The sequence below is a fragment of the Canis lupus genome, chromosome 15 (genome assembly GCF_011100685.1).
Source record: "Canis lupus familiaris isolate Mischka breed German Shepherd chromosome 15, alternate assembly UU_Cfam_GSD_1.0, whole genome shotgun sequence".
In the NCBI taxonomy this organism is placed as follows: domain Eukaryota; kingdom Metazoa; phylum Chordata; class Mammalia; order Carnivora; family Canidae; genus Canis; species Canis lupus.
The window spans coordinates 6,622,680-6,644,297 of record NC_049236.1 but is presented as its reverse complement, the minus strand read 5'-3'; the positions used below and the strand labels follow the sequence as shown (position 1 = coordinate 6,644,297).

The window sequence follows — 21,618 nt, the reverse complement described above, 5'->3', positions numbered from 1 at the left end:
AGCAGGAGACTGGAGCCAAGCACCTGCTGCTTCCCCGGGCCTGAGCCGAAGTGGTCAGACTGGAGCCAGACCAGCCCCAGCCCCCACCTGGCGGACCTCCCTACCTAGGCCCTCCAGCCAACAAGCGCTCACTGAGCATTTCCCATGTGCCTCTGCTGTTGGCTGTGCATGGGCGGAGGAACATTACTTACTAGAGGTCCTGACAGTCCCGTTCCTACATTGGGTGCCCTGGAGGAAATACGAAAGACGGGCCTTGCCGTCAAGCAGCTTAAAATCTAGGGAGGGGACAGTCGAGGCACCAGCCCCTTCAGGTGTAATCAGCTGCTTCTATGGGCGTCTGAGCAAAGTATGGCCGGAGCATAGGAGCCCCTCTGCTCTTACACTCAATAGTCTGAGAAAGCTCAGGAAGTTTTTGCCCTGAGACCTGGGGCTGAGGAGAGGCTTGCCAGGCAGACGAGCAGAGGAACCGCGGTGTAAAGGCATGCGGGCTTGGGAACTGCAAGTAGCTCGTTGTTGCCACGTAGCACGTGAAGAGGAGGCTGGGCCAGTGGCTACGGACCGGACCTTGCAAGCCCTGGTGTGCCGTGCTCACAAGCAGACCTGTGGGACCACGCTGAGATTTGTTTTCGCCAGACCGAACGTGATCCAGTTTGCATTTTTGAAAGATGACTGGCTGCGAGGGGGAACTGAGGCAGGGAGCTCAGAGAGGAAGTACCGAGTCTGAACTAAGCCCGTGGCAGGGCAGGTGGAGAAGATGCAGGAAGGAGTTAGTTATCAGGGCCTGGTGATTGGGAGTGAGGAGGGATCCAGAGCCCTCCTGGATACCCGATCTGGGCCACTAAGTGGATAATGGGGCCATTCACCATCACCGGGAACGCTGGGAAACAGGTTAATGCAAAATACAAGCTCATTTCGGGAAATGGCGAGTTCATGCTGCTTGTGGGGTACCCAGGGGTCGCCTGCTTTCTGTGGCCCGGAGCTCGGGGAGTTGGGAGTTGCAGGTGCGGGGTCTGGAAAGTCCTGGGCCCCGGTCGGCGAGGGCGCGGCCACGTTACCAGGCCCGCTCACTCCTGGGGCTTCTGCGGCCAGGGCCACAGGCGACCTGAGCTGCCGTCGTGACACCGCCAGGTGGCGCCTCAGCATCTCCTGTGCCACCTGGTCCCGTGGCCCGGCCTGGTTGTGTCACCAGGGCAAGCCGGCCGCGGTCTTAACAACCGATCCAGACACAAACTCACTTTTTGAAGAGGGGGGTCGCGATGAGCCGGGGAGACGGTGCCCTGCTACCTGCGCACGAGCGCCGCTGTGTCTCCTGCGTCCCTGTGTGTGTGTCCCCCACCAGGGCCTGCTGGCATGCAGGCTCCCTGACAGCCGGCTGCGCCCCCCCCCCCCCCCAGCTCCGGCATCCATCGTGCATTGGAGGGGCCTCCCGGTCCCCACCCCCCCATCATCCTCTTGTGAAGCAGCTCATGAGCCTGAAGGGACGATCAGCGCAGCCCAGGGGGTGGGGGCGCCCAGGGTGCCTACACTGTGTGTGCCCCGAAGACGCCGCGGGGAGCCTCCCGAGCCTTCCGGGCAAGAAGGTGACACACTCCAGGCCCCCGACCGCTTCGTGCAGCTGCAGGTGGGAAGGGTGACGCCGAGCGCGAGAGCCATCAGGGAGCTGTCACCACGTCCCTAGTAGGCAAACCCCAGCGAGCTGCTGCGTCCCCTTCCGAGTCTACAACACGCAGATTCCAGGCCCCAGGCTCAGAGGCCCCGCTTCAGGAGGCCGGGTGACGTCCGGGAGGTGGCACCTTGGCAGGACAGGGGCGGCAGGGGATGCCGGTCCCGGAAACACACTTTGGGGACTACCGGGGGCTGGGGGGGCTTCAGGCGGCCGCCCCCGTTGGGTGTGCGCACCTCGCGAGAGGTACGGACCAGACCACGGGTGACAGCCCGCCCGCAGCCACCAGGGCTTTGAGGATGAATGACTCGCCCTCGTCAAGCGTAGATGGGAAGGAAGGGCCGAGGCTGCGCCCCTGACAGTGAGTAGCAACGTGGCTGAGGAGTGGTCGCGGGGCGGGGGGACAAGGAGGCCACAGGGGTGTCTCAGGCCGCAAGGAAGTAGCCAGAGGAAGCCCTTGGAGGCCCCTGGACGGACAGCCTGTCCACTCCTTACGCCCTTCCTGCAGCCTGCCGGACACAGCCGGGGGTCCCCAGGGCTGGGCATGGGCATCGCCAGCCTTGGGCCTCCCCCAAAGGGTGCCACACACCCACCCGCACCCTCCTGTCCTGCAGCCTCGCTTCTGATGTCCCGCCGCTGAATCCAAGAGGCGAGGAGGGGGGGTCTCGTCACAGATTCACCCCCGCACGCACAGACCTGCGTGACATACACCAGACCTCGGGTCCGCCCTGTCCGACTGGCTCGTCCACCTAGCTGGTGGCTCCAGCCTCCAGAAACTTCTCAGTGATGCTGCTTCTAGCCTCTTCCTGCCCCACGGCCCCCCAGGCTGGGATGACCCAGGCCTGAGCTCCGCACCTGCCAAATGTCTCTGGGATCCCCCCTCACTTACCTCACTGGGATCCTCTCCTCCACTTACCTTCTGGGGCTAACCCCCCCTTCTGTCATCCACCGCCACATTGTCACCTCTCCTTTGGCATCATCCGCTTCCCTGGAAAGGGGCCTCGGAAACATACAGGCCTCTGTGACCCCCCTACTTTGCTGTCCCACTGCTTGGAGTTGCAGGAACTGGTGTCAGAGAGGAAGAGGGATGTGGGGGAGCACAGGCCGAGGGGGTCAGAACTCCGTTCCCAGTGCCCGAGTGGCAGGCAGTCTCGGGTAGGAGTTCCCAGCACCAACCCTCAGCCAGCCACCCGACCTTGGGCAAACGGGTTCAGTCCTCTGTGCCTCGTCCTCCCCTCTAGAGACACGGCTGAAATGACCCAGTCCCACCAGGTACTTAGCACAGAGCACGGCACACCCTGTACTAAGTACTTCTGCGAGGATTTCTTCTAGGCCTTGGTCTCAGCATCTTCTTCCTTTAAACAAGGAAGCTGGGATCCCTGGGTGGCGCAGCGGTTTGGCGCCTGCCTTTGGCCCAGGGCGCGATCCTGGAGACCCAGGATCGAATCCCACATCGGGCTCCCGGTGCATGGAGCCTGCTTCTCCCTCTGCCTGTGTCTCTGCCTCTCTCTCTCTCTCTGTAACTATCATAAATAAAAAAAAAAAAAAAAAAAAAAAAAAAAAAAAAAAAAAAAATAAACAAGGAAGCTTCCTCGCTTCCTTCTGCTTTTTATTTTTTCTTTTTAAGATTTTATTTATTCATGAGAGACACGGGCGGGAGGGCGGAGGGGGCAGAGACACAGGCAGAGGGAGAAGCAGGCTCCATGCAGGGAGCCCGATCTGGGACTCGATCCTGGGTCTCCAGGATCATGCTCTGGACTGAAGGCGGTGCTAAACCACTGAGCCACCAGGATTGCCCCTGCTTTTTATTTTTTCAAGTTGTTTTAAAGATTGTATTTATTGGGATCCTCAGGTGGCTCAGTGGTTCAGCGTCTGTCTGCCTTCGGCTCAGGGCGTGACCCCAGGGGCCCGGGATCAAGTCCCTCATCGGGCTCCCTGCATGGAGCCTGTGTCTCCCTCTGCCTGTGTCTCTTCCTCTCTGTCTCTAATGAATAAATAAATAAAATCTTAAAGAAAAAGTGTGGAAAAAAAGAAAAGAAAAAGTGTGGGATCCCTGGGTGGCTCAGCGGCTTAGTGCCTGCCGTTGGCTCAAAAAGTGTGATCTTGGAGTTCTGGGATCAAGTACTGAGTCGGGGTCCCTGCAGGGAGCCTGCTTCTCCCTCTGCCTGTGTCTCTGCCTCTCTCTGTGTGTCTCTCATGAGTAAATAAATGCAATCTTAAAGAGAGAAAAAAAAAGATTGTGTTTATTTGAGAGAGAGAGAGAGCAAGAGTACACAGGCTGAGGGAGAGGCCGACTCCCCGCTGAGCAGGGAGCCCGAAGGACAGGAGCTCAGTCCCAGGACCCTGGGACCATGACCAGAGGCCAAGGCAGATGCTTAACAAATGAGCCACCCAGACGCCCCCCCCCCTCCTGCTTTTGAAATTCCTGCTCCTCTAGTATTCCTCTCATTTCCCTTTCTTTCATCCTTGCCCCTGCTTCTCGGGAGGAGAGGGCTGGGTGTGGGGAGAAGGAAAGGTGCAGGACCTTTTGGGGCCTGGATTGTGCTTGAGCGCCGGCCAGCGCCTGCCACAGTGACACACGAGCACACAGCCTGCGCATGTCAGTGTGACGACTGCACTCCGTCCAAGTGGGGCAGTTGCACACATAGTCACTCAACAGTGTCTTGGTGTGAGAGGCCTACACTCCCTGTTGCCCAGCCTCCATCTGGCCTGCTGTCTCTCTGTGCAACCTGCTTCCTCGGAGCCTGGCTTGGCATTGGGACTTACCAGCCGTCAGGAGGCTGAGGACAGGGGCCCCTCTGGAGGCGGCTCAGGGAGCCTGGGCTGGCACTGCACACCCGCAGGCATACACGTTACACGCTGACACACGCGTGCCCTGGGCCAGTGGCTGGAGTCTGCCGCTCTCACACTGCTTCCACGTTGCCGAGGCCCCATCCGCAGTCGGGCCAGGCGCCTGCTGGAAGGGTTGACACCCATTTTACAGGCCAGGAGGCTGAGGATGCGCAGGAGCAGCGTTTGCTTTGCTCAAAGGCAAGTGAAGGCGACAGGGCCCATCCCAGGCCAGGCCCCCGCATCCTGGCCTCCAACCCCTCTCGGTTCGCGCACAGCTGGGAGAGCTGCGCCCCGCTGGGGCCGGTTCCCGCCCCGCCACCCTCCCCGCCGTCCCGCCTGCGCCACGCCTCCCCCTGAACTGTCGCCGGGAGAAGGGAGGAGCGGCCACCGCGTGTCTCTTTAATGCGCGCCCTGGAGGCCCAGCGCGCCCCCGCCACTATAACTGGAGCGCATGGAGCGGCCGCGCTCAGACGGCGGAGGGCGGGCGCCGGCGCCCCGGGACCCGCTTGCCCGACCGCGCCCCGCGCCCGCCCGGCCCGGCGCCCCCCATGGACCCGCCCCGGGGCGCCCGCCGCTGAGCGCCCGCCGCCCGCCTCGCCCCCCGCCGCGCCCCCCGCAGCCCCGCGGGCTCCGCAGGCCCCGCGCGTCCTCCTGCAGCGCCCGCCGTCGGGCGAGGGCTCCGCCGCCCCATGCTGGTGCACACCTACCCCGCCATGGTGAGTCGGCGCCGGGCCGCGGCCGGCCCCTAAGCATCCCCCGGGCCGGGGCCGGACCCCCGTAAGCATCCCCCGGGCCGGGGCCGGACCCCCCGTAAGCATCCCCGGGGCCGGAGCCGGACCCCCCGTAAGCATCCCCCGGGCCGGGGCCGGACCCCCCCCGTAAGCATCCCCCGGGCCGGGGCCGGACCCCCCGTAAGCATCCCCGGGGCCGGGGCCGGACCCCCGTAAGCATCCCCCGGGCCGGGGCCGGACCCCACGTAAGCATCCCCCGGGCCGGGGCCGGACCCCCCCGTAAGCATCCCCCGGGCCGGGGCCGGACCCCCGTAAGCATCCCCCGGGCCCCGCGGCCGGACCCCCCGCCCGCCGCCCCGCCCCGGGCACCCCCGGCCCGGCCCCGCCGCGCCCTCCTCCAGCCATCCCCCGTGTCGCCCCCGGGCCCCCGCGCGCCGCTCCGAGGGAGACCCCAGGCCCCGCGGGGCGCGCAGGACGGGTCGGACCCCGCGGGCCGGGGTGGGGGGTGCCCGGGGCGGGTCCCTGGGCGGCGGCCGCTCGCCTGACGCGCCCCCCGCCCCCAGGAGCGCCCCGACGGGCCGGGCGCGGCTGCCGTTGGGGCCCGCCTGCCGCCCCTGCCCCCCGCGCCCTACGGGCCGGCGCCGCCGCTGAGCCACACGCCCGCCGCCGACTTCCAGCCGCCCTACTTCCCGCCGCCCTACCCGCAGCCGCCGCTGCCCTACGGCCCGGCGCCCGACGCCGCCGCCTTCCCGCACCTGGCGGCGGACCCGTTCGGCGGCCTGGGCCCCCTGGCGCAGCCGCAGCCCCCGCAGCCCGCCTGGGCCGCGCCCCGCGCCGCCGCCCGCGCCCACGACGAGCCGCCCGGCCTCCTGGCGCCGCCCGCCCGCGCCCTGGGCCTCGACCCGCGCCGCGACTACGCCGCCGCCGCCGCCGCCGCCGCCGCCGCGCCCCGCCTCCTGCACGGCCTGGCCGAAGCGCCCCTTGGCCTCCCGGGGCTGGCGGCGCCCCCCGGCCTGGAGGACCTGCAGGTGAGCCCCGGGAGGGCGCGGCAGGTGCCGTCGGGGCGCAGCAGGTGCCCTCGGGGCGCTGCAGGTGCTCTCGGGGCGCAGCAGGTGCCGTCGGGGCGCAGCAGGGGCGCTGCAGGTGCCTTCCAAGCGCGGCAGCCCAAGCCCCTTCCCGAGTTCTCCGTGGCCCCGGCACCCCTGTGGCCCCGCCCCAGAGCCCGGGGGGGGGGGGAGGGGGGTGCGCTGGGGCCGTGCCTGCAACAAAGAGAGGCCCAGGCATCGGCTAAGGTTCCAAATAAGGTCGCGGGCCAGAGGGAGGTATTGGGGCTGCAGCCGCCAGGCCGCCCCCGAATGGGGGTGCTGAGCGCAGGGGAGTGGGGCCTGGGGAGGTGACGGGGCCTAGGTCCCCAAGCACCCTTACCACAGCCTCTCCTATTTTCAGGCCGTGGATGAGCCGGGAATGGGTTTCCTGGACCAGTCTGTGATCAAGAAAGGTAAGGAAGGCACAGCAGGTGGCTGCGGGGGGCAGAGGGGGAGTGCGGGCTGCAGGGGGGAAGTGGGGGAGATGATGCAGGCTGCAGGGGGAACTAGGGGAGACAGTGCGGGCTGCAGGGGTAACTGGGGGAGATGGTGCCAGCTGCAGGGAGATGGGGGAGACAGTGCGGGCTGCGGGGGGGGGCGGGGGGGGAACTGTGGGACACGGTGTGTGTGTGGGGGAACTGGGGGAGACGGTGCAGGCTGGGGGGACAGGGGAGGCGGTGCGGGCTGAGGGGGACGGGGACACGGTGCAGGCTGGCGGGTACCGGGGACACGGTGCGGGCTGCAGGCCCTACCCTGTGGAGCTTGCCTCCTGTGCACCGCAGGCTTCAGCTGCGGCCGGCAGCTTCCTAGCCCAGGAGAGAGAGCGGGGCGGCAAAGAGGGGTCCCCTCCAGAGCTCAGGCACATGGCAGGTCGGGGTGTGGCCCCCAGAGCCTGCAGCCTGGGCACACTGAACCCCCGGGGCTCACTGCAGCTGGGGGCCTGGAGTTGCACGGAGGGGCCTGGCCGCCCCTGCCCAGGGGAGGGAGCACTCGGGCTCCGGAACTAACTGGCCGTGGGAGTTAAACTACTTCGCTGATTCCTAAGAGGCCGAACGGAGTGCAGTTCCCGGGGTTCCCTAAACGCCCTCCTCCTTCCAGAGCCTCAGCACTTCCCGGCTTCCGAGCCTTCCTTCCCAGCCTGGCCGCCGCAGAGTGGGGTGGGGGAAGCGAGGGTTTTCCTGGGGGCATTTCCTGTTCTTGCCGGAGCCTCTTTCCACATTTAGGGTGATGGGACTTGGCGTGTGGATATATGGGGTGTTCGTCCGAGGGTGGGATGTCCTGCCCCTGGATGTCCTGCGTGAGTTCGGGCTCCTGTGTCTGGCGTGTTCCTTTCCCAGGTGTCTTTCTGGTGTTTCTTGGCTTGGGAGTGTGTCTCCGTTGCTGAGTGTGTGATGCGTGCCCAGGATGTTGGTGTACATTTCTGGGAGTTTGGGAGTCTCTCTGTGTGTGTCAGGGTCTTTGTTGTGTCCTGGAGTTTGTTCTTTGCTCCAGAGGATCTCTAGGCATGTGAGAATCATTCCTGTGCCTTTTGGGGGGTGCCTGTGTCTCTGCACTAGTGAAAGCTGGGGACGTGAGACCTGCCCTCCAGTGGATTTTCCCGCTGGAGGACCCAGTTCTGGACGTGCCAGGAAAAGGTGAGAAAGTGAGAGAAAGAGACACACAGAGAGTCAGAGGGGTCCAGGCTTCGGGTGGGCTCCTTAGATTTAGGGCAGGGGCCCCAGGAGGAATTCCATGGCACACACGAGCCTGTGGGGCCTGGTCAGGTGCCGCTCCCTCAGGATTTGGCTCCGGTTGTTTTCCGAAAGAGCCGTTTCAAGCCCAGGCATCGTTTGCACTTCACCTGTTCTCGGGGGAGGCTGGGCTGAGGCTGGGGTAGGATGGGGCGTGAGGCCTGACCCTCCAGGGGCCGGGGCTGGGTTGCCAGGGGCGGAGAGCTAGTTGGCCAGCCTAGAGTGTGGGGGTACAGGCCCCGAGCCTGGAAGAGAAGGGCCTCTTAGTGTTGGCCTGTGTCACCCGGATGCAGGGATGTGGAGGGGAAACCAAACCGGCTTCCAGGAGCCGCTGAGGTGGTGGATGCGGCCCTGACTTAGTGGACTTTTGGGAACACGCAGGACGGAAGAGCTCCATCTGCGCTTGGCAAGGGCCTGCGGCTGGGCTGCGTCCCGCCCCGGACAGACAGTGTGGCTGCGGTCCCCAGCTCCCCACTTCTGCCCAGGGGGTGGCCTGGAATGGGGTAGGGAGGGGGACTAGGCTCACTGACTCCCTGGGGGCCAGCCCCCCCCCATCCCAAGCATGCCCGGAGCCTGCGAACCTCTCCGCGGGAAGTCGTAGAAGGCTCCGCTGGGGCTCAGAGTGCCTTGACCTCCAGTCCAGAGCCAGGCCCCGGCCAGGAGACTGGCGGTGACGAGGCCCTGGATTGGCCCGGACATGGTTTCTCTCAAAGGATGGGAGCTGCCATATATTCTGGGTTCCAGGCAGGCACCGGGCTCCCCAACAGTGGCTCCAGAACCACAGGGAGGACCGCGGGATTGTCCTGAGTGTGACCCACTGGGCCCATTGGGCCGTGCAGGTGCTGGTGCCTGCTGGGCCTCGGGGGGGCGGGGGTGGGTGTGGGTGCCCGCTGGGCCCCTGGGGAGCAGATGTGGATGTGGGTGCCCACTGGGCCCTGGGGACCGGGGGTGGGTGCTGGTTCCCCACTGGGCCCTGGTGGGGGGCGCTGGTGGCCAGTGGGCCCTGGGGGGGGGTGTGAGTGCGGGTGCCCGCTGGGCCCTGGGGGGAGGTGGGTGCTGGTACCCGCTGGGCCCTGGGGGGGATGGGCGCTGGTGCCTGCTAGGGCCTGGGGGGGTGGGTGCTGGTGCCCACTGGGCCCCTGGGGGGGTGCGGGTACCTGCTGGGCCCTGGGGGGGGTGGGCGCTGGTGCCCGCTGGGCCCGGGGGTGGGGCGTGCACATCCCCTGCACCGCACACAGTGCCAGCTCTTGGCCACCTGGGTGCCCCCCTGGGCCAACGTGGCTCACCCGGGAGCGGAGTGGCCAAGAGAGAGGGGTGGGAGCCAGGCTCGTGCGGAGGGAGCGCCTGGGTCCCCAGGTGCGAGCTGGGCCTTCCGTGGCAGCACCAGGGAGCAGGGGACAGGGCCCACAAAGCTGTCCCCAGGCCCTGACCCGGCGGCCAAGCAGGTGGCCGGGTGTGAGCAGTTTCCTCAGGGACTTGCACCGTCTCTGTCTCCGCAAGACCCCGGGCGGCCGGTTGGTGTCCTCCTGGGCCCTCCGGACCACGCGACAGCTGCGGCGACACCCAGACGGCCCTCGGGCCTCTGTCACCCACGGGAGGCGGCCGGGCCCTGGCCCCCTGGACGGGGGGGGGTGAGTCGGGCGGGGCTCGCTGTGTCGGTTGTGCGGCTCCGCAGCCCCACCAGAGGGCCGCTCGGGTTGAGGTCCTGGGCACCAAACCCCAGAAGCCGAGTGGGGGTTCGATGAGGGGAGCCTGACCTTGGCTGTGAAACCTTCGCTGCCCCAGGCACTCGGCCTGCAGGGGGAAGGAGGAGCCAAGCCTGCGCCCAGGACCCCCCTGGGACGGGGTGCTGGCCTGCTGGCCCTGGGTGTGGGGGCCCCTGGGTGTGGGGGGCACAGAGGAGAGGAGAGGCTGCGAGCGCTGCATCTACTGCCCAAGTCAGGTACTCCCGGTTTTGCAACCTGCCGAGCAATGGGGGCTGGCGGGGGCCAGACCTGGGGGGAGTATTGTCTGGTGGAGAAACACGGAGAGGTGTGAGACGAGGAGGAAGCTGAGTGCTTGAGGCTGGGGGCTTCCTCCAGGAGAGGTGAGCGCGGGTCTTCCAGGTGTTCCACGGGGGTTTGTTGAATGAATGTGTGACGGGGTTTGAAGTCAGAGTGCGCTGCAGAGACATCCGGCCAAGCTACTGTCCCCCAAGGAGACACAGCACGTGCAAAGGCCCTCCACGCGGGTAGGGCCAGGCCGCCTAGTCTGCGTGGGTCCAGGTTGTCCAGCCGCAGCTGGGGGGCCGCGGTGCAGGGAGGAGAACTGAGACGAATCACGCCTCCCTTCCAAGAAGGTGGCTGGTCAGCTGGGCCTGGGGACGGGCCTTCCTGCTGGGCTCTGTGGTCCAACCCAGGGTCTCCAGGAAGGGGCTGAAGTCAACGGCCACCGTCCCCTCCACTGTCCTTGGCTCTGGGGCTCCAGGAGGCTGCGGGCTTCCGGGTGAATCTCCGCAGGGCCAGGCCTCGGGTGCGGAGAGCGAAGTGCTCACCTTTGAGGCAAGGATTGGATCAATATAAATATATTTTAAAAAAATATTTATTTGTTTGCATTAGAGAGAAAGAGTGCAAGTGGAGGGAGGGGCGGAGGGAAAGGGAGAGAGAATCCTTAAGCAGATTCCCTGCTGAGCACGGAGCCCCACTCAGGGGCATCAGGGCCCCTGAGAGCATGCATCGGGGCTCCTGAGAGCATGACCTGAGCTGGGGTCGGGAGTCACGTGCTTAACCCAACGAGCCACCCAGCGCCTCAGGTGGATGACATATCTTAGCGGTGCAGCATTTTTAAAATTTATTTATTTATTTATTTATTTATTTATTTATTTATTTATTTATTTGAAATATATTTTTTAAAATGGTTTTCTCTTTATTGGACCCCACTGACTTTTTTTTTTAAGATTTATTTATTTATTTATTCACGAGAGACACAGAAGGCGAGGGAGGCAGAGACACAGGCAGAGGGAGAAGCAGGCTCCATGCAGGGAGCCCGATGCAGGACTCGATCCCAGGAACCTGGGTCACTCCCTGGGCCGAAGGCAGGCGCTCAACCACTGAGCCCCCTGGGGCGTCCCTCTTAGTGCAGTATTTTAAAATAGGAAGCACTTGCCACAAATCCATGATGAACAAAAAATCAGAGTTTCACGTAGAGAGAGGAGGGGACCCGGCACTTGCACGTTCCTGCCTCACTTGCCTCCCGGGCCCTGGTCGCCCCAGAAGGAGAGGGGAGGCCCAGTGCCGAGCAGGTGGGGGTCTGGGTGGTGGCTGAGGCCAGGAGGGCGGGCAGGTGAGCCCAGGTTAGTTAGTGGGAAGGAAACTTAGCCAGTGGGTCGGGGGGTAGTGGGCTGGGCAGGGTGGCCTCCCCACCCGTCTGCCTTCTCCAGCCGCACCCCTTGCCCCCATGCACCCTGAGTGTGGGCTGAGGAACCGCAGGCATCAGAGGCCCTGGAGGTGCCTGTAGAGCCAAGGTTTCCCGGGTGCCTCTCGCAGCGGGGGGCCCTGCAAGCTCGGGCAGGAGCCTGCCTTCGTCACGCAGCCACTGCAGTCAAAAATGTACATTCCTGAAATCAGCCATGTAATGGTATAATTCGATGATTTTTAGTCAATGTACAGAGTCCTGTAGCCGTCATTCCCAGCGTTCGGCCCACGGCCTGTGCATCACCCTGAGATCTCTGCGTTCTGCCTGTGGCTCATCCTCACTCCCGCCCAAGGCGGCCCCATTTCCAGACACGCTGCATCCGTGGAATCCATAAACATGCCAGGGGTGCATCCAGCAACTTCTCCCTGTGTAGTGTTTTGGAGGCTCACCTGTGTCAGGCAGGTGTGAGTAGTTCTGCTTGGGTCCCTTGTTTCCTTGTGTTGTGGGGCCGCACCCCGCGGCGTGCGGGGTCACCCGTTGCTGGGCGCTCGGGATTTTGCACCCTCGGGCTGCCGTGCTCATGCTGCTCCGATCACTCACACACGTCTGTGTGCACACCTGTGTTTTCATGGCGCTTCGGTAAATCCCGGGTGGTGACATCCTGGGCGTCACGGTAAGTTGGTATTTAATTTCCTACAGGCCTGGCACGCTGCTTCCCAGAATGTTCTGTTCCACATTTCTGCTCCAACAACAGGGCTCCGGCCTCACCTACACTTGACATTGTCTTTTTTTTCTTTTTAAGATTAATTTATTTAGGGACGCCCGGGTGGCCCAGGGGTTGAGCGTCGGCCTCCTTGATCACATATGTGATTTTCTACTGTTTCCTTCAAGTTCATGATTTGTCTTTCCATTTTTTTTAAATAGTGCCTTCCGAGGTGCAGAGGTGCACAATTCTGCTGAGGTCCCGCTTTATCACTCTTTTCTTTTACGGATCGTGGTTCCAGGGTTGAGCCTTGGAACCCACTCCCCAGGCCAGGGGCACAGGGAGTTTTTTCCTGCCTTTGCTTCTAGACGGAATTGAAATTTCAGTCCGCTTCCTGGGAGAGTCTTTTGCCTCCTCCCCAGATTCGGTGCTCGGACCGTAGCTGCCCGCCGTGGACGCAGCGTGTAGACAAGTGGGTGTCTTGTGTGACCGGCTGGACGACCAGGAGCTCTGGTGTTGGTGGTAGGAGTGTGTGCGTGTGGAAGGCTTGTGCTTGTGCCGTGGGGGGAGGCCGGGGAGGCAGGGAGGACGCCACGGGCGTCAGGCGGTCGGGGAGCCAAGCACCAGTGTCCCTGCTCTGCAGTCTGTGCTGCTTTCATTCTACCTTCATGACTGTCCCTTTCTCACGCCACCGCCTCCCCAGCCTTGGTTCCCATTCCTCGTGCCACTTCTTTTCTTTTCTTTTCTTTTCTTTTCTTTTCTTTTCTTTTCTTTTCTTTTCTTTTCTTTTCTTTTCTTTTCTTTCTTTCTTTCTTTCTTTCTTTCTTTCTTTCTTTCTTTCTTTCTTTCTTTCTTTCTAATTGTATTTATTCATGAGAGACACAGAGAGAGAGAGAGGCAGAGACCCAGGCAGAGGGAGAAGCAGGCTCCCTACAGGGAGCCCAACGCGGGACTCGATCCCAGGACCCCGGGGTCATGCCCTGGGCCTAAGGCAGCTGCTCAACTGCGGAGCCCCCCCCAGGCATCCCCCTCTTGCCATTTTGGAGGGAAGAGGCCCCAAGGAAAATGGGAAAGATCCTGGGGCTCGGGGAAAGGCACAGAGCCTGGACTTCCTTTCACACACACAGACACACACACATGCGCGTGCGCGCGTCTACCTGTCGCACACCTACGCCGGTGGCACCTGGATCTGCATTAACCTGGCGCAGGCCCTGAGCCGAACTCCCATCAGGAGCTGAGGCCCTCGCAGCCATCGGCTCACTTGGGGCCATGTTCCCGCTGCACCCAGGACCACGGAAGCTGTGACTGCGCAGCAGGGACCGGGCCTCACGCGGGGGGGTGGGGGGGCACCTGCCAGTCTGACCCCGGAGCCCCGTCCACGCCGGGCGTCACGGTTTGTGCCGCCACCTGTTCCATGTGCGCGGCCTCTCCCGGGGCCTGGCCTTGGGGAGCCCCTGGTCGGAACACAGTGGGGCTGGAGGACAGAATTTTCTATTCCTTCTGACTTATTTCTGTTCCTTTGCCTTCGGGGTCATGCGAGAGGGAGGCCGGTCATTCCACCCTTCTTTTTCTTTTTATTTCATGGATTTGTAGAGTTGTTTGGTTTGGTTTTTTTTTTTTTTAAGTCAAGCTTGAGGTGTAGGTAACCTTAAAGGCACGTGTCTTTGCATTTTGACAAATGTCAACACATAGTCGTGCAACCACTGCAATAGGGAACAGCTCCATCACCCAGATGAGGTTTCCTCGTGGCAGAGGGACACAGGGGACGAGGGACACAGGTGAGCAGGGAAGCTGTGCACAGGCTCGGGAGGCGCCAGAGCAGGAGGTGGGGATGGCACACTGTCAGCCCAGTGTCACGGGCCCGTTGGGCTAGGACGCCTTGGCCCGTCACCCCGGGAGGAGGCTGCGGTCAAGGAAGGGTCCACGGTGGGGACGCCTGGGTGGCTCAGTCGGTTGGGCGTTCTGCCTTTGGCTCAGGTCACGATCTCGGGGGCCTGGGTCGAGCCCCATGTCAGGCTCCCTCCTCAGCGGGGACCCTGCTTCCCCCTCCTCCTCTCCCTCTGTCGCCACCCCCCTGCTTGTGCGTGCTCTCTCTTAAATAAATAAAATGTTAAGATAAAAAAATTTTTAAATGAAAGGTCCATGAGGCAGGGTGGGGCCAAGAGCAGGATCAGAGACTCTATTTTTTTTTTTAAGATTTTATTTATTTATTTGAGAGAGAGAGAGCGCGCGCACAAGCAGGGGGAGCGGCAGAGGGAAAGGGAGAAGCAGGCTCCAGACCTGGGGCTCGATCCCAGGACCCCGGGATCATGACCTAAACCCAAGGCAGGCGCTTAACTGACTGAGCCCCCCAGGCATCCCCACCCTCCGAGACTGTTTCTAATTAAAATCTTGTTTACATTAATTTAAAAATATACGGCATTAAAGGGGCGCCTGGGCGGCAGAGTCGGTTGTGTCCCCCTCTCGGTTTCAGCTCAGGTCGGAACCTCAGGGGTGTGAGATGGGGCCTCAGGTCAGGCTCCGCGCTGAGCCTGGAGTCTGCCTAAGGTTCTCTCTCTCTCAATCTCTCGCTTTCTGCCCCCCCTAAAGTTATAACCTGCAGTAAAATACCGTTCATCTTGCTAGATGAGTTTCTGGTGCTTCCCAGGGCACGTGGCTCTTTTGCTTCCCCCTGGGGTCCTGCCCCGGGATGGGGACTTGCCTGCAGTGGGACGTGTGCTGCTCACCCCCTACACATCCTGCGCTTTTCTCTTCTTCCACTCGTGACCTCTCTGACCTCCTGGCCCGTGCCTGAGGGGTGGTTTCACTACCAATGGAAAGGACAGGGATGCCCCCCTCTCCGTTCAGGCTGCTCCGCTCACTCATCCCACAGGCACTGATACCCGCTTGTGCTGAGGCCCTGCCGTCCAGGCACCCTCCTGGTCGGGGAGGAAGAGCCATGGAAGCTGGGGTGGGGGTTCAGGGCGAGGAGGCCAGGTCTAGACGGGGCTGGGAGGCTGGGGGCGCAGATGGTGCCCGCACTGAGGCTGGGGACGGAGGGGCCTGCTCAGGAGCACGGAGTCCTTCTGTGCGGCTCGAAGAGCTCATAGCCTAGTGGCCCCCCTTCGCAGGTGGCACTCCCCCATGTTCCCTTTGGCCTGTGCTGGGTTTTTTTTAAGACTTGGGATTGGTTGCCAGGCTCTAAGAATCCAGAGCCTTCACAAAGAAATCCCAAATCCTGGAGTCATCGGTAACCAAACCAGCCAGGAGTCCTGGCCACGTTGGTGTGTCCTGTGTGATCACCAACAGCCGAGTAGCAGGTTTCCATAGGGCGGCACCTGTCCCCCACACCTTGCTCACTGGCTACCTGTTTGCCGCCCCCCTTCGACGTCTAGAGCCACTAGGCACCTGTGGCTGTTGGGCACCGGCAACGGGGCTTGTGCGAATTAAGATGCGCTGGAAATGTAAGGCGTGCGTCGCATTTTGAAGGCTAAGTACAAGGAAAGAATGTGGAATCGCTCATTAATAATCTTTAAAATACGGATTACGTGCTTCCATGATAGTGTTTTTGGCATATTGGGGTAAAATAAAAATATTAAAATTAACCTCACATTTCTTTTTGCTTTTTAAAAATGGGGCTACTAGAAAACTTAAATTTATAGTCTATGTATATATAAATTATATGCGTATATATAGGACAGTATATTTTTGCTGGTCAGTCTGGGTCAAGAGCCTAAAGGACAAATGGGGGCCCGGGCAGTGGCCAGAACGCAAAGTGGGCGAACGAGGGCGTCACCTGGCAGGTGCTAGGATGGTTAAGGATGTGGACTTTGGAGTCTGATCAGGGCCCAGGACCCGTCTGTGCTCCCCGCCTGCTATGCCGTCCGTCTGAACCCCTCTGGACTCTCTGTTTCTCCGACGTGCAGTGGGGACGTAATAGCACAGACCTCGCAGAGCTGTGGGTGTCAAGCCCTTGTGTGCAGTTGACGCCCGCCGAAGGATGGGCCACGTCGTTCTGGCCACGGCAAGGAAGCTGGGATTTGACTCAAGGGGCGTGATGGGCAGCGCCGATCTTAGTCTGGAGGGTGATGTGCATGGGAGGGGCCCTGGGCCCGTGGGTGCAGGAGGACGCGGTGCCGGGAGGGAGGGGGCGGTGCGGAGGGCGGCACCCGGGGCCTGGCTGGGTGTCCGGGTGCGGGTGCGAATGCACCCCCGTGTCCCCAGCCTTGCTTGCCTCTCATGCCCTGGCATGCGGGCCTCACAAGCGGTTGCTGGATGGCTGCAGGACTGCGGTGCTGCCTCGCAGACCCGCGTGCAGGGCTTGCTCCCGGTGCCCCGCCTGGCGGCTCTGTGGCCTCCCCTCTCCGGGCCTCACTCTCCCCAGCTGCAAAATGGGAGCAGCAGACACGGGCCCCTCGTGGGCTGTGCTCAGGATCCCGCAACATCACCCGTGCGAGTGCAGAGTGTGGTGGGTGCTACTGAACTAGCTGCTGGCCTCAGGCTTCCCAGGCAGCCCCCCCACCCCGGGCTGCTTTCTCCCCCGAGGCTCTCCCTTCCCCTGAGGCTAAGCAGCTGGATGGAGGTTAGACCACAGAGAGAACTTTCTTTTGGAATCAGGATTATCCAAGTGGGGGTGTTTTTTCTGAGTTGTTTTGTTTTGAAGCAGGCTCCACGCCCGGTGTGGAGCCCAACACGGGGTTTGAACTCCCGACCCTGAGATCATGACCTGAGCTGAGACCAAGAGGGGGCGCTGCACCCGCTGAGCCGCCCAGGTGCCCCAGGTGCTCCCTCCGGGGAGGTTTTAGGAAAATTAATTTCTGGGGGCGCCTGGGTGGCTCTGTCAGTTATGCATCTGCCTTCAGCTCAGGTCATGATCCTGGGGTCCTGGGATCGAGTCCTGCATCAAGCAGGGAGCCTACTTCCCCCTCTCCCCCTGCTTGTGCTCCCTCTGTGTCTCTCTCTCAAATGAATAAATAAGAAAGAAAAATAAAAGAAAACCTCTGAGAGTCCCTTCACCGCCCCACGCGGATTAGGAGGCAGAGAGCTTTGGGGCGGCCCGTGGGGTGTGTGTCTTCACTCCGGTGTCCCTGAGCGGCCCACAGTGACGTGGCGGGAAGGGCGACAGGGCCCTAAAGGGGCCGGACCCGTCCCACCCTGTGAGGGACCCCAAAGTCCCCAGACACCCCCCCCCCGAAGCAGGCAGGGGGAGTGGCGGGCTCCTGGCACAGACCCCACTGGCCTGGCCTGGAGTCCCGCCTCCGGGTCCCCCTCCCTCGGGTTGCACCTGCCCGGACACCCGGACTCTGCAGCAGCCGTCGGGGTCCCAACGGGGCGCCCGCCAGCTCGGGAAGGGGAACAGGTGCGGGGAGCACAGGAGAGGGGAGCCCCGCGGCCGTTTGCCCCGCCCGTCCGCTGCGTGGACTCGGGGAGTCCCGCTCACCCGCGGGCCTCAGTGTCCCCTTCCGTAAAGTCCGGCTCAGCCACGCCCCCGCTCTTGCTTCCGTCTGCAGCCCCTGTGCCCCCCAAAGCCAGCGGCCTGGCGGCCCTCTCGCTGCCCAAAGACGGCCTGGGTGGTGGCGTCGTGAACCCCAGCGAGGTCTTCTGCTCGGTGCCAGGCCGCCTGTCGCTGCTCAGCTCCACGTCCAAGTACAAGGTGACGGTGGGGGAGGTCCAGCGGCGACTGTCGCCTCCCGAGTGCCTCAATGCGTCCCTCCTGGGTGGTGTCCTTCGCAGGTAAGACGGCCAGCCACAGCTCCTGGCCGAGCCCCCGGGGCCCACCCCACCCTGGGCCGCAGCCCCTCGCCACCTGCGCGTCCGTGGGGACCCGTGCATGTTCTGGGGGAGGCCGGGGCCCTAGCGGCTCCCACTGGCCCGGGGCTGGGGGCAGGTGGACGAAGAGGCCCGGCCGCAGGCAGGGGACAGACGACCTCCCCGTGTCAGAGCGGACCGGGCTGGGTCTGGCGAAGAGAAATGCCGTCCTCATCCTTGCCCCCAAAGGGCCCCAAAGGGCTCCCTGCCCCCCGTGGAGCACAGGCCTCTGGTCTGGAGGTCCGTGCACCGTCTTCCTTGGCGTCTGTGTGTCTGTGTGGGTCCCTGTCCCGGGGAACCCTACCCAGGGTATTTGTGCTTCGGGGCCACGAGTTTCTTGTGCCTTTTGGTTTTTTAAGATTTTAGTTCTTCATTTGAGACAGAGAAATACAGAGAGGGAGAGATGTCAGAGGGGGAGCGGCAGAGGGAGAGGGACAAGCAGGCTCCCCGGGAGCAGGGGCCCACAGGGCTCGATCCCGGGACCCCGGGGTCACGACCTGAGCCCAAGGCGGACGCTCAACCACCTGAGCAACCCCCCCCGGGTCCCCAGGGTTCGATGTGTCTGAGGATGGTGGGGGGTGGGGGGCACCCAGAAGTCTGTGTTTCCTGTGTCTCTAGAGTGTGTCCCTCGCCGTGTGACCATGTGTGCTCGCAGAGACGGGCAGGTGTGTGTTTACCTGTGCGCAGCCCCACACGGAAGCTGCGTTGTGCAGGTCTGGGGGTTCGCCGTTCCCGGCCCCCTTGGGCTCCCCGGGGGGCTCGTAGGAGTCCATGCGTGTCTGTACATGTGTCCCTGGGACCTTGGCTGGCGTGAACGTGTGTTCCTGTGTCGCTCTCTGCGTGTGGGTCTGTTGGGGTGCGTGTCCATGTGGATGCGTGCTTATGCCTTGTCCCCTGGTGACCATGTGGCTCGGCTCCTGTGCTAAAGTGGGGGGAGCCCCCCAGACCCCGTCGGTCCTCCCGCACCCCGGCTGTCCCCGCTGCCATGGAGGGGCCTAGAGAGAAATGGGGGGCTCTTGGAGCCATGGCCCAGGCCCCCCAGCCCCATCTCGGCCGCACAGCCAGTGAGGTTGGGAAGAGGTTGGGCCCGGGCTGGAGGGGCCCCAGGGGGCCGCAGGGGTTGGGGCGGCGGGGCCCTGCTGGGCTGGCGCAGCCACGCGCCTCTCTGTGGCCTTCACGGTGTCTGTGTGTCCGTCTGTCCCCTCGACGCCAAGGGCCAAGTCCAAGAACGGGGGCCGCTGCCTGAGGGAGCGCCTGGAGAAGATCGGGCTCAACTTGCCCGCCGGCCGTCGCAAGGCCGCCAACGTGACGCTCCTGACCTCCCTGGTGGAAGGTGAGCGCGGCCTGGGGGCGTGTGACCGAGCTGGGCGGGACTGCCCCGACGCAGCGTCCACGCAGACGGGCGTGTGCGGGCCTTGTGGACGGGGGCGGTGGTGGCCGGGGCTTGCACGTGGTGAGGGGAGGGGGCGCAAGCATCCCTTTCCTGGAGCCTGGGGACCCTGGGTCAGTCTCCTGGAGGCCGGGACCCTGGGTCAGTCTCCTGGAGGCCGGAACCCTGGGTAAGTCGCCCGGAGCCCGGGGACCGTGGGTCAGTCGCCGGGAGCCTGGGCCCCTGGTGAGCTCGCCTGCCGCCCCAGGGCTTCGGGGGCCCCAAGGGGCGGCAGCGGGGTGTGCAGGGAGGGAAGCCACGGAAGCAGGCGCAGGTGCAGCCGGCCGGGGCTGGGGCTGGGGTGCGCGCCCCGGGCTCCAGGCCCCACGCTGTGCGCAACCCGCAGGAGAGGCCGTGCACCTGGCTCGAGACTTCGGCTACGTGTGCGAGACCGAGTTCCCGGCCAAGGCGGCGGCGGAGTACGTGAGCCGCCAGCACGCCGAGCCCGCGCAGCTGCCCGGCCGCAAGAGCATGCTGCTGGCCGCCAGGTGAGCACCCTGCCCCGCGCCCTGTCCCCCCACCCCGTGGCCCCCCCTGCGACGGAGCCTCCGGGCGCCGCGCAGTCCCCAGCAGGTGCCACCCCAGCCTCCTGCCCAGGCCTCCGATCCCTGAGCAGCCACGCGGCCGGGTCCCCGGGACCGTGAGGCCTTGGGCTCCGGCCTGAGCCACGTGCCGGGTGCAGGACCCTAATCCCGGCCACGGACTGGGCGCGCCTCGCACCCCAGCTTCGTCCCCGCGGCTGCTGGGTGACAGCACCTGTTGGCACGAGGACAGCGGGCGCAGGGGGCGCAGCACCGAGTCCTCCGTCGTGCCCACCGCCAGCTGCCATCCCGAGGCCACTTCCGGAAGGTTCCCCGTTCTCCCCAAATCCGTGAAGCTCAGGGTGTTTGCGACGGGAGGCCGGGGAGCAGCCGTGACCACGGCGGGTGTGAGGCTCTGGGCGCGGCCGCGAGCAGCGGCGGCCCCGGGGGTGGGTGCGGCAGCCCCCGGCAGTGGGTGCGACCTCTGTCCCGACGCCCGCACCTCCCCGGCAGGCAGATCTGCAAGGAGTTCGCCGACCTGATGGCGCAGGACCGCTCCCCGCTGGGCGCCAGCCGCCCGGGCCTGCTGCTGGAGCCGGGGGTGCAGGGCCGCCTGACGCACTTCAGCCTGCTCACGCACGGCTTCGGCGGGCCGGCCATCTGCGCCGCGCTCACCGCCTTCCAGAACTACCTGCTTGAGTCGCTCAAGGGCCTGGACCAGATGTTTGCAGGCCCGGCCGGCGGGCCCGGGGAGCCCGAGGCCCCGGGGAAGGACGCCAAGCGCCGCAAGTGACGCCCGGCGGCCCCGGGGGCTCAGAGCTGCAGGCGGCGGGGACCCGGGTGCAGGGACCCCTGGGGCTGCCCCCCAGCCGCCACCTGCGTGCCGCTGCCCGGGCGGCAGCTAGGGCCTGGCTTGGGGCACTGGAGGGGAAGGGGGCAGCCGGCGGCCTGAGGACGGGGCGGCCCAGATGGGGGGAGGAAGGCGCCTCCTCCTCCAGGACGGCAGCCATCAGAGGCCTGTCTGTCCCGGGCAGTGGGGCAGTGGCCGTCGTCCCCAGATGCGCAGGGTTAAGAAAGGGTGCAGCCCCCCTGTCCCGACCCGAGGACGCGCTCACTGTGTCCTGCGCAGAGGCCCTGGAGCGGGACTGCAGGGGGCCGGGGGCTCCGGGGGACACGGGGCCGGGGCCGAGATTTTGTACCTGCTGCCGTTTGTCTGGACCCCGCCGTCCTTGCACCCCTGCGACTCTCCGGTCGCTCCCCCATTTTCTTAATAAAAGCTTTTTACCGCGTCTGTAGCCCAGGCCGCGGTGGGGCCCCAGGTGGGCACGGGCCCTCGGGGAGTCATGGGGGTGCTGAGGGCACCAGTGGGAGCGCCAGGGGCAGGTGGCGCCGTTACCGGCTTTGCCACGAGTCCCAGGCCCATGGACTCCTGTTCCTTCTGTCTGGGGGGCCAGGGCCGTGGACTCCTGATTGGCAGCCTCCGTGCAAAGGCGACCGTGTGCCTGTCGGTGCGTGTGACCCGGCACCAGGGCGTCGCTGGGGGGTCTGCGGCAGTAGGGATGCGGGGACCCCGCGTGTGTCCCACGCTAACCTGGCCACTCTCTTGAGTCCGATCCTCGGGCGGCTCTTCCCTCCTCTGTGCACAGGCCCCTACCACGTCAGCCCCCCAAGCAGTCCCGTTCAGTCCCCTGCGGTTCAGGCCTGTGACAGGCCCCCGTCCCCCCGTCACCCCCACTTTTCTCCC

General features: G+C 64.3%; 1 protein-coding gene across 1 annotated transcript; it reads left to right on the top strand.

Moving 5' to 3' along the window:
* Positions 1-5,184: 5,184 nt before the first annotated feature.
* On the top strand, positions 5,185-20,667 carry TFAP2E (transcription factor AP-2 epsilon). The gene is made up of 7 exons (XM_038557562.1): positions 5,185-5,211; positions 5,790-6,254; positions 6,673-6,724; positions 17,627-17,849; positions 19,139-19,257; positions 19,700-19,841; positions 20,388-20,667. Exons 1-7 carry the CDS (start codon positions 5,185-5,187, stop codon positions 20,665-20,667), a joined length of 1,308 nt encoding a protein of 435 aa, XP_038413490.1.
* Positions 20,668-21,618: the final 951 nt, after the last annotated feature.

Excerpts from the sequence above, each read along its gene's own strand:
- TFAP2E (XM_038557562.1), top strand. The coding sequence starts at position 5,185 with ATGCTGGTGCACACCTACCCCGCCATG. Across the intron at positions 6,725-17,626 it reads CCAGTCTGTGATCAAGAAAG|CCCCTGTGCCCCCCAAAGCC; the intron begins GTAAGGAAGGCA and ends TTCCGTCTGCAG. Across the intron at positions 17,850-19,138 it reads CTGGGTGGTGTCCTTCGCAG|GGCCAAGTCCAAGAACGGGG; the intron begins GTAAGACGGCCA and ends CTCGACGCCAAG.